This window comes from Acanthaster planci, linkage group LG02 (assembly GCF_054643075.1).
Source record: "Acanthaster planci isolate LZ-2023a linkage group LG02, COTS_SCS, whole genome shotgun sequence".
NCBI classification, from domain to species: domain Eukaryota; kingdom Metazoa; phylum Echinodermata; class Asteroidea; order Valvatida; family Acanthasteridae; genus Acanthaster; species Acanthaster planci.
In genome coordinates, this window is record NC_141778.1 from 23,255,609 (window position 1) to 23,267,279 (window position 11,671).

Sequence of the window (11,671 nt, forward strand, 5' to 3'; positions counted from 1 at the left end):
TGAAAATAGCTGTCGTACTCGTTAGGCGGTCATTGGACGTTGCAATACAGCCTGCCAGCTAACAACGACCAATAAAAACGCTCTCCGACGTTGCACGTGACCGTGTAATGCAAACTTGCCGAAGCAACGCCCCAATATTAATTGGCATTTTAGCCTAGTGCGTCACAACCCTCCTTGAACACTGAGTCCTGGGGCCTGTACTAACCGTGGTCACAAGCCGTATCTATCAGATAAACAGAGAATTGTACAACGTTCTTGGTCTAGAACTAGCAAAGAAATTACTAAAATACACTCAACATGGCCATCATGCAAAGATGCTGCTGTTTTGATAACGTCCGATCGGGATCCAACGCATCCGCGATATACACACTGGTAAGTCTTGTTCTCACATTACGCATACATTTATTATATGTTGCCTATACATTCATCCCTCATAACACACTACGTCAGACTGGAAATTGAAAGCATAAAGAGATGCTAATGAATTCTCAGTTGCAGATTTCACTGCTTATTATCGCTTATCGAATACTCAGTGGCTACTTTGTCAGTAACTACGCCTAAACAAATACATCTACCTTTGAGAATACAGATAGAGTGTACGAAAGGTTTACACAATGCAACCCAAAAGACATGTTAAATACTTTCCAAACAAGGGATAGGAGTCTTAAGTCATTTTTAAAATTTATATCACATCTGGTGCATAGTATACCGGAACTTAGCTTACAGTGCCATACCATGCAAGTTGTAAAATACACCACACGTAGCCGTGGCATAATGGGTTGAGCAAGTGTACATGCAAATTCAATGTTTTCAATGGCGTATATTGATCCATGCAAAACGGCAACCCTCGCCTTTGGCCTCCGCACACAAAGAGCTATGGCGTGTGTTACATGTGTGGGTGTAGGCCTACACAATGGTGTGTGTGAAACGGTGGATATTGATCTTGCTTTTAAAAAGGAAAAACAAGGCCGATTCGTTCCACTCTCCCGAAAATCTCGGAAAGCCTCGCGAAAATGAAGGAAACATCCGTGGTTTTCCAATTTTCAGTTTGTGTTCTCCACAATGTGCCACCACTGTTACACCTAGATAAGGCATTGCACTGAATGATTTTAAATTGCTTTTATTTAGTTTGGTTGTTTGTCGGGTGGTGCTTTTTACTCTGCATAGAAGCGAAATTTTCCTTTTAAAGTAGCTGCAATAAATTTGTCTTAGATACTAATTTCTTCAACTTTGTATTCTTCTTCAATATGTAAAACTATTTTACCTTCCTGTTGTGTCAAATGCATCGAAGAGTGCATGTTTTTAATCAATGAAATTATCCATGCTTTCCCGGACAACTGAGGTCGCTGTTGTTGTGAAATCATCTGGGAAGACATAGTTTCGTGCACAGGTGCTTGTGTTCAAATTGTGAACCAAGAATTCACTTAACGAACATTTCAAAGACATGACTGGGGCTGACGCTTTCTTACCGCTATGAGTCCAGCAAATTTACAAATAATACAGGACTTTTTTGTTTACAGACCGAGGTAACATTGAGGCTTCTTCCTGCGATGACATCACAGTTTTGCTCATGAATATGGAAATAATCATTGGCACCAAAACCTGAAAGGGCTGTAAACTACCCTTTGAAATAGTGAAATATAAGTTGAAAATAAGGTTCACAGAGACACAAATGTGCATTTCAGTGTTTGTTCTAAGAAGATTATTGCAGACACCCCTGAACGGCGTGAATCAAGGTTATTGACGCTTTGAAGATGCACCTTTCAAATGGCGAGTTAATTGATGATTAGAGGTCGACATTAAAAAGACTGAACGTCGACCCAATGCGCGTTTGGAAAGGGTCGACAGATTTCGCGCACTGTGATTGATAGGTCAACGCTTTGCAAACACTTGGAGGCCCACTATTGTGAATCTCCCGTTTTGTTTCGGACAGATCAGCATCAGTCATAAAGTGCATGATCGTAACGCACAACACGAAGAAAAAATCTAAATTATCCAACATTTCAAAAATGTTCTGCTTAGTTACAGGGCTCAATTTCTATTCCCCTGTAAACGGAATTACGGAAACACACACACAAAACCACTCTCCATTTCCTGCACAGCGTAAAAACAACTTCCTTCCACTTTTTTAAGGGGGGGGGGGCAAAGGGTAAAGGATCGATCCTTACAGCCAAACTTTTTACGCAAACAAATATGGTTGCACAGATGAGATTTCCAGATTGCTATTTAGAGTATCTTCAAGAGCATATGTTAACCCTAACCTTGCTAAATCCACTAGAGGGGGGGAAGGTAATTATGTTTGTTGTGAATGTTAATCCGGCATCAAATTGTGACACGAAGTTGTCACGTTCCAAATCAGTCCATGTTTCAGCAGTTGTTCCTTCAATTTGCATATTACAGTTTTTTCATATTAGGAGCAGTTAAATTACAGAAAAGATCAGGTGTTTCCTCATCGGTTAGTAGGATCGATGGTTTGTGCCTATCTTCAGCAGTCTGCCATTTTGTGCTGGTGAGAGGCTGCCCTATGCCGCTTAACCGTGGTATAATCGCCTGACAAATTTTGTCTTCTTTACAAACTGCAAATATACTATCATGGAACGAATTCATGCAGTAAAAACCCTCAGGTGATTCGTTGAGAGTTAAACTTTTGCCTGAACCAAGTACTTCAAATAAACAGGATGGTTCATTCGCTGAAATATATTAGTCAAGATGCACGTCGATGAAAATGTTTCGTGAAAACGCAAAATATCTTGAGATTTTGGCCCTCAAAACATTAATGCACGTTTTACATTTATGTTGTTTTGCTGCGTAAATATTTCAAAAAACTTACGTACGATGTTCAAGAGCAAAATAGTGAACAAAACTGAACTCCAAAAAATGCAATTTTGACATGCGCGGCTCTTCCTGAAAACGGTGGTGATATTTGCATTGATTTTGTTGGCGCACGCCATGAAATGGCCCGAATTTCATGTCACGTGATCTTCAACTCACCAATCATTAAAGGAATTTATTAGGTATTGTGTAATGACAAATACTGAAATGAACCTTTTGCCGAAAATCACGAAACATCCACGAACATTTGAGTTAAATGCAAAAACTGTCACAGAAATGATACTGACTATTGCCCGAAACTCGTCCACAGTGAGACTTGGTCATTACCAATTTTGTAGTTTGTGTAATCGCTCGTTCTTCCTCCCAATCACAGATATATTCGGCCATCGTTTTGGCTTACGCGGCATGGCAGATCTCAATTTACACAGGTAAGCATAGTTGTATCTATCCATTTATGACATTATCATTTATCACTGTGCAGACTTTAAGTGGCTATTGATGTTAAGCTCCGGTGCTTGAACTTTGCCGTTGAACAAATCGCCACTTGCACAACCAGCGTGTTCAAATCATCAGAAATTTTGTGTATTTTTTGCGGTTTGAGTGAACGCATTAGTAAGTACGACTCTCAACAGCTCACCAAGTGTATTCAAACGAATCAAGTTCACAAACTAATTTATTCTAATTCTATTCTGCCTGAACTAAGGTATTTGGGGCGATTTATTGTTAATAGGCACATATCGATTATCTCGTGATAATCAGTCATTACTGATCTAATAAATCTAATCCAATGTTCATTCGATTGGCCTCTCCTTAGCAACAAGTCATCTATTAACCATCTCATAAACCTTTTTTTAGTAATGCATTTTGAAGACAGTAACAAAATTCTCAAAATTCATGTCACCCATTCATTCCAGCATATATTTACGTGCGAGCGGATGGCTTCTTCATTGCATACTGCTTGGGGGTGTCACTCTTCGCCCTGATTCTGATTTCCTCCATACTGGTCCTCGTTGGCGTCTCTCAGGTAAAACCATCGCATCAACATGACTGAAGATTTGTAGGATGAAAGTGCATTTAAGGACCACGTTTGGCTTTGACATCAGGTTTCACGCTGCCTGGCAAACAGTCAAAGCCCGGTGACAAAGCTGAGGCCATGCAGCAGTTTCAATAACGTCAAGTTAGTTGACTGCTATAAGAGCAGCATGAAATATGGAAACACAGTTGCGCGCGCTACAGGGGAAGGAGGTTGTCATGGAAGAAAACAGCCATCACTTCACCAAAATCACATTATGACTCTTTTAAGAGAAAGGAATTCATCCAATGCAGGGTTCGGGTGGAAACCTTCGTAGAATTCCCTCTCCTGAGAAACAGCGGATCGCGTTTCAGAGGCTTATCGTCCAAATCCCCAGTGGTAAAGTGTTAAGTGGCATGGAGATAGAAGATGACAGGAGTATTTCTTCCCAAACCGAAGCCTGACCGCCAAAACGCAACTTTGAAGACTACCTTTTCAGATGCGTGGTTGTGAGTTTGGGTGTGTGTATATGTGGGGGGGGGGTCCTTTCCATGCCAAAAAACATATAAGTCTAGCTCATACATCTGTATTGGGTCAAACTGCCACCTCCACGAGGCATATCCTACAGCGGCGTATTAAATTGTTTACCTATTGCGTTTTGTTCCGAAGGACCAGCGTGGATTCCTGCTACCGTACATGATTGTCATGCCCATGCTCATTCTGCTGCAGACAGCACAGTGTATCTTGCTCATCGTTGCCATGACCACGGTAAGTCCATCGTTAAAGGCAACTCACAAAGAACAATTTTTCACTCGATACTCATTTTACTGCCAAGTGCTCATGCAGGCCTGCGAACTGTGCGAGGGAGTAGCCAACACCGTCACTGCAACACTTTATTTTGGGACTCGGATTTTTCGGATGGCAACTCGGCCTCGAATTAGCTGCACTCAAGTGGAGTCGACCAGAAGTGGTTGACTCTACACTACGACAGACCACAAAATGAAAAAAGTCAGAACCAATAAATAAGTGTCCCCTTTTCCCAATGCAGAGTACATGCATGTCATTTATCCTCACCTACCACGCGCTGTCAGGGAGACGTTGTCACGGGACTCGTGGCATGGTGCTGTAGTGAGGTTTTTTCCATTTAGGAACTTCACTTGCTGCTCAAAAGGTGCCCATAAAGATGATTCACTGATCAGATGTGCTGAAAATCCCTTCCAAGGGAACATTACAAATAACACAATAAACCAATAAACGCATCAACTAGGACTACCGTTTCCCAAATTATCGGCTGAATTCTGAAAAGATTGTTGGTTTTAGGCCTATGGCCTGCACCTCAACAATCATACCGTCGACTGTTCCAGAATCAGTGCAGGTGCAGAATCGAATTGGAGCGGCAGAAATCCCGTAAATTTTTGAGGACTAATTTTTTAACTTAATAAAAATTATTCTGCAGCATCACTGTGTGCATTTTTTTTATTGATGTTCATCTCGATTGCATTTCGAATAGTCCTGTTACGAATATTATATCGCAAAAATATATTGTTGTTTCTGTGTAAAATGTTTACCACACAGCTTAGCTCGTATTACGGATATGGCTACGGCAGTACGAGCATTGGCGTGTTGATCGGTCAGCTCATTACCGTCATACTTTTGACAGTGCTGGATGTGAGTATTTAATAGAAGCAGGCCTAAATGGACCAGTCTGTTTATCTCTTGAGAAAATACATATAGATCTCTGAAATCAATTTTCGTTTTTTCTCAGATAAACATTTATAACTTATGACTGACAGATTACAGGACAGTTGGCACTTGTAAAGGGACGAGGCTAAATGGGGGGCTTTTGCGCCCTATGGGTCGAAACCAAGTGAAATGAACTAGTGTAAAGACAATTATTCACTGACTGTATTAATAAGGTTGCCTTTTAAAACTGACATTTAGACGTGGACGGGAACAATTGCACGTCTTGAAAGTACACTGGATAAAATATAAGATAACCGCACAGTCCGAAGGTTGCAGCAGTTAGTTGAAAAAGTACACTGGATAACCGCACAGTCCGAAGGTGGCAGCAGTTAGTTGAAAAATCTTCAATTTGAGTCATTTCCCATCAATTCCAATCATCACGCATCACCTTAACTGATTGGATTGTTTTCCTTTGCAGGTGTTTTGCTTCCTGTGCGTGACGTCACAATACCAGGAACTGAGGGATGGGCGTGGCCGCCTGCAAGATGTCATCGCAGCAAGGGTATAGCAAAAATAGTTTCGTTATTTTTTTAACCGAATAAAGTGTGTTTATTGAAGAGACCTCAATTTCCATTTTAACCAATGGCAATATTATGTGTGTTGCTATGCCATCACACAATCAATTAGGACGAACCACACTGTGACCCATGGTAAATGCAAAATCTGACCTATCTGATTTGGAAAAGATTTTGTTACACGCAATGCCGTCGTTCTGCAGCAAATCCTGACGCATTTTAGTGCTACAGTTGGAGCAGCATCAGATTTGATGTTGAAATGATCTGAAATTCAAACTCAAATTACATGTACGATACATGTTTTCAATCTTTCATCACGTTTCAACATGTAAAACATAACGTTTGCAACACAAACAAGGAATCCTTATTTGCATGGTTCTTTTTATTTTGTTTTCTTTTCTTCTCCAGACCCATACTGTGGTCACCACCACCCCTGGCGTTGGTGGCGCTGTCATCGTGACCCAGCACACTGGCCCCCCACAACAGGGCTATGCAATGCAGGGGGACTACCCACCCCAGCAGGGCTACGCCCCCCTGGGCTACAGCCCCCAACAGGGCTACGCCCCCCAGCAGGGCTATCCTGCCCAGGAGCCAATCCCTCCAAAGGTTTAGGCGTGTGTTAAGCTGTCATCTTTAATACTGAGGATTTCAGGATTTAAATTTCTAATAAGGAAAAAAGGCAGTTTCTATCCTTGTCTCCTTCTCCAGGCAAAGCAGACTGTGGTATCAAGGCAAAGTACATCTTAAAATAGATTGTGTTTGTAAAGGATGGTTCGTGGTTTTTTTTTCAAACGAGAGTATATTACGTATATTTTGGTATATTCATCGGCTCTTTTTTTCCTGTGTACAATAAGCTATGCTTCCAAACTGATACAATTTGGTGATTTAGATGGTGTTTTCTTAAAAAAAGTTATTATGTATTCGGAAACACTCACTTTTGTGGCACAAAAGTCTTTGCAGAAATGCCGAACCATTCTGACAGATAAAAGGTATTTCCCTTTACATCTTAAGACAATACGGTCACTTTAAGCCTTATTTCAGTCCATTTTTCGCAAAATATACATAATCACGAGCTAAATAATTAAAACTCGATAGCGTTAGAATTTTTGACCGGTGTCACTTTCAACCTATGGTACTGGACCGGCCGCCAATACCATAATGGGGGGCCTGACTGTGTCTGGATTAGCCTTTGTAGGCCGACACCTTCTGTTCAGTATTTTAACGTTTGTTTAGTCATTTTTAAGCGAATTTTTCCGAAACATGTTTTCTTAGTAAACGGTTGAATTACTACTTGCACGATTCAATTCTTTCTTACCTTTGGCCTTGCAGCTGTTGCAGGGAATGGTGGGTTTTGCGCCTATTCCATCATAAAAATACTGGACTGTATCACGTACCATAGAGATGACAGAGAAACAAATGTATTATTTTTCTCAACTCTGACCGATTCAGAAATTGAGAGACGCATGTGCTTTGTTCAGTCAGCAAAATTGAAGGCCATTGGGACAAAGTCCCTCATACTATTTGTCATTATATAATGCCGCAGTCGATAGCCTGTAAGACAATCACAAGAGCAGCACATGATCTCTGATATTCATTGGAGCAGCAAACCTTTCATAACAACAGCATTCCTTTGTCACTGTTGACTCTGTGACGCGTGGCTGGGCGTCTTGTGACTTGTCTTGCGGCGGGATTTTTTTTCTGGCTTGCGATGGCTTTGACTGGAACATTGTTACATGCGTTGATCAGCACTGATCGTAACAAAACATGCACAGGAAAGCATTCTATCGACACAGACAGGCTCACCAAGAAAAACACAAAAATCAAGGCCAAACTCAGCAACTGAAACACTGCGGCTAAATTTAACAACTGTCTCCACTACCGGGGGTGGTAAATTTAAACCAAAGTGTTCAAACTCCAAAGTAGAAAAACTAGACAAGTGCTAACCGTTAAAACCCTAAAATAATTTTGATCGTTCTAGCAAGTTAATTTTGTTGCCAACGCAGCTCGTCCTTGTTAAGCCTTTTCCAGTTGTACTCAGTGCATACTCAGATGTAAATTGCGCATTTGGAATGCAATCTTAATAATACGTTACTCAGAAGACATCGTTTAAGTACATTTAAGCACCTATATGCATTTAAGTATATGTAATCTGTTCGCAGCTGTAGTCAGCCCGTAACTTAAGGTAGTTTGCTAAACTTAAAACTGTTCACTTAAGTGAGCAAGATGGTTTGTACAATTAAGTTCAACTCCTACAGTACTATTTTTTTTACTTGATCCAACATGTATTTTTCACTGAGTATGGTAAAAGCCTTGCCTTTAATCTTGCTATTATTTTTTTTACAAAGTAACTTTCGCATGGAAGTGCATATAACTGGACGCTGACAATGGCTTTTCACTTTTTCTACCGTTTTTCAACTGGTTTTTTAATTTTTACTAAGTTTGTAACTAGATCAGCCACTATAAACATTTAAAGAGAGTAGTTATTGCCAGTAGGCCTACATGGTTGCTTGCTTCTTTATTGTTGTGACTGTGCATTTATTTTGTGGGGCATAAATTGGGTGAAGCCTAATTCATCATTGAATTTCTTCCATGATGCTGGCGACATTTAAGAATCGTGCACTGAATTTCATATTTCCTTAGCACTCCGTCTCGGGCATTAAATTTGTCTGCCAAGCAATTGATGTAAGTGTATACAATGTACATCGTAAATTTTCATGAAGTAAGACGCGTTTTCGAGGTGCAGGCTGGACCAAGAGAGGGCGCAAATTTTCTTAGCAGTAGAGGATACTTTGTCCGGAACTGAGCTTCGCTGCTTTACGAGTAGAAAACTCACGCACTTCGGTCGCATCACCACAAAGGAAGGAAACGCTCCCGAACAATATGGCTGTCTTCAACCAAATGTGGGGCGCTTCTGCTCGAGGCGCACTATCTGATGAACTATTTACAGAACAATTCGTGTTTTCGCCCCGTATTCTCACCTGACACTGGTTCCCGAGTTTTCCTTTGTTGAGTCACATTGATTCTGTTCCTTTCAGCTTACATGAAAGCTCTACCAAAGATCGTAAAAGGGGTGCACCACTACAAATAAATTCCCATAGACTGCAATGATAAATCCTCACACTTTGCAATAATTTTAAAAATACAACACTCACAGGTGTTCAAGCTGCACAGAAATACGATGATCGACATGTCCCCTTTCATTTTCCTTTCAATTTTCGGGGGGTTGACCAATGAATTTTTTGAGAAATTTTCACCAGAAGCAGACCACCCCTAAAATGAAGAAAATGTCCCTGCCCAGAAGAGTAGCCATTTTGAAAAACCATCCCTCTGCAAAACGGCCAAATAGTGCCATTTTCGGACCCAACTGCATCCAAATTACTCAGAATTTGAAGCCCAGAGTCCGGGCCAGGGGTTGAGTGCCATATTTCTCCAATTCCTCAATTTTATGGCTCTCAGGACTCTCTAATATAGAATATTTTGAGTGTATAACTTTTATTTATGAGCTCGGCGGACATATTTAGGGCCTTTTTGCGAGGGTGCACCCATAGCGCCGAAGGCGCCCCGCGTCGCGGGGCTATATGATCTTCCGCAGAACATGCGTGTCGCACGTGGCCATGCACTTTTTGTTCTAGCAGTCCCCCCCCCGGATTTTACGCGCGGAACTAGAATACGTCGTTCCATCCTCGTTTTTGTTCTTTTCGCATACCGAACATTTGTTGAGGCATTTTCAGAGTTTTCTTGTTGAGAAAAATGCACAGTTGTTGCTTCCGATCAAACTTCAGCCAGAGTTAACATTTCTTCCTTTTTGCCAGCCTCTGCTGATAACCATTAGGTTTTGATGCTGTAGAATCTGCATCTCATTCAACAATGCTGCACTTAATTACTTGTATGATGAATTATATATAACGGGTTTGCCCTTACCCAACGTATATTTATAAGCATTTATAAGCACGTTATATATAATTAACATCTCCCCAACGCAAAAATACATCTTGTATGATGAACTTGAAGAATTATCTCATGGCAATGGATGATTATTTGTACATAACCTAATAATTTTATTGTCTATAATTGGAAATTCGTTTTACATGTGAATCCTATACAACTGATTCTATATACGAGCTTTAATGTTGCAAGTGTGGCAGAGCTAGAAATTTGTTAAACTTTTTGTAAACAACTTTTTATAGGATTAGTTTCCCTCTTTTTTAGAGTTCTTCTGTCTTTTTCTGTTAGTGCATCCCCGTTTATTTACTTTGACCCTTGCTTCTACCCATATAACTTGACACCCATGCTCTGACCATTTAGTTTGAAGAGCAGACCAGTACTGAGACACTATCACTGTTCATTTGTTCCTCCTCACTGGAGTACGTTTTTGCTTGAGTCAGGTGTCTGTCTGCTTCTATCGAAAGCCAAACTCTCCTCATTAGGTCCATTTTACACACTGTGTTGGTTTTGGTTTTTTGTCCTTTTAGAGTTTTTAGTCTTTTGGTGTTGGTTTTGAGTCCTTTAGTCCTTTGCATTTTTCCATTACTTTTTCATCGGTAAATTTTTTTGGGTCCTTTTGTTGAAGTAAAATACTAGTGTCTGAGTCCCTTTTAATTTAGTCTCCTGCCACCTTTCACTCAAAGATCCTTGGTTTGGTTGGAGTTTTTGTTGTTTTGCGAGTTCTCCATAATGGTGTGCCATTTTTCCCCGTTACACAAGGAACACCTAAGTAATTACAAAAGAGGAAATGAAACCTTCATAATATTTACTTTGGCTAGTTTTTATCACTGCATGAACTTTCAAGAATGGTTAGTCCTATGATTTTCTGAGCTGGGCTGAGGCCATTCCATTTCCTTGTAGAGTTTTGTGAGATTACAAAAACCATTTCACTTAAATACAAGTAAGTCGAATAACTCTTATAAAAGAACCAGAAATATATTGTCAACGGTGAAATATTATTTTGTAGATTACGATTATGTGTTTTATATTTGTAATGAAATTGTAAATACATAATATTCTTTTTATGAATACATGGACCATTCCTGCTAATTTGGGTAATGTGGTAAACATTACAGTTAGGAAATCGCTGTCCTGGAACAATTAACTTTAAACCTGTAATTTACTGGCTATGTATTTCCTCTACCTTACAGACAGTTCATCATCTCTGCTGTGTGTTTCTTTCTTTTTTTTATAACACCCTAGCTACACCTGAATAAAATTTGTACATTGGAACTAGCTGTTTTCCCTATCCTTTCTCAGTGAGTGGATTTGCTCGGTAACACTGGGCCCTCCACCACTTCGGCCTGAATTAACAGTCTTTTTTTTCTGGCCTTTCGCTCTCTGAATGACCGCAGGGAAACCAAACAGACGGCAGGGATCAAGGCTGATTTCGGCATGCCCATGACTTAGCAGCTGTGGTTATTGGCTCCATGGATAGAAGCTCAGGGCTCGTGAGGCCTACAAGACCTTAACGTCAACCCCGGGGTTAAGTGGAAACGAAATACAAAACCAAACGCAAACCCTGTTTACACTTCACAAATATGCCACCAAAGCAGTACTTTAACATTAATTAGCATTAATTTGT

General features: G+C 40.4%; 1 protein-coding gene and 1 long non-coding RNA gene across 2 annotated transcripts in view; one reads left to right on the forward strand and one right to left on the reverse strand.

The window, feature by feature from the left end:
• LOC147800042 (uncharacterized) overlaps positions 1-11,671 on the reverse strand; it is an 89,523-nt gene that overhangs the window by 17,579 nt on the left and 60,273 nt on the right. The gene's annotated exons all lie outside the window — the stretch shown is intronic.
• LOC110984104 (uncharacterized) lies at positions 138-8,591 on the forward strand. The gene is made up of 7 exons (XM_087132884.1): positions 138-372; positions 3,206-3,260; positions 3,747-3,856; positions 4,514-4,612; positions 5,420-5,512; positions 6,006-6,089; positions 6,511-8,591. The coding sequence occupies exons 1-7, from the start codon at positions 298-300 to the stop codon at positions 6,712-6,714; spliced, it is 720 nt and encodes a 239-aa protein (XP_086989010.1). The 5' UTR covers positions 138-297; the 3' UTR covers positions 6,715-8,591.

What these genes read in the sequence shown, in the direction of transcription:
- LOC110984104 (XM_087132884.1), top strand. Translation starts at nt 298, where the DNA reads ATGGCCATCATGCAAAGATGCTGCTGTTTTGATAACGTCCGATCGGGA. An exon ending in GCAGATCTCAATTTACACAG is followed by an intron (nt 3,261 to 3,746) that starts GTAAGCATAGTT and finishes CATTCATTCCAG; the next exon opens with CATATATTTACGTGCGAGCG. An exon ending in AAGATGTCATCGCAGCAAGG is followed by an intron (nt 6,090 to 6,510) that starts GTATAGCAAAAA and finishes TTTCTTCTCCAG; the next exon opens with ACCCATACTGTGGTCACCAC.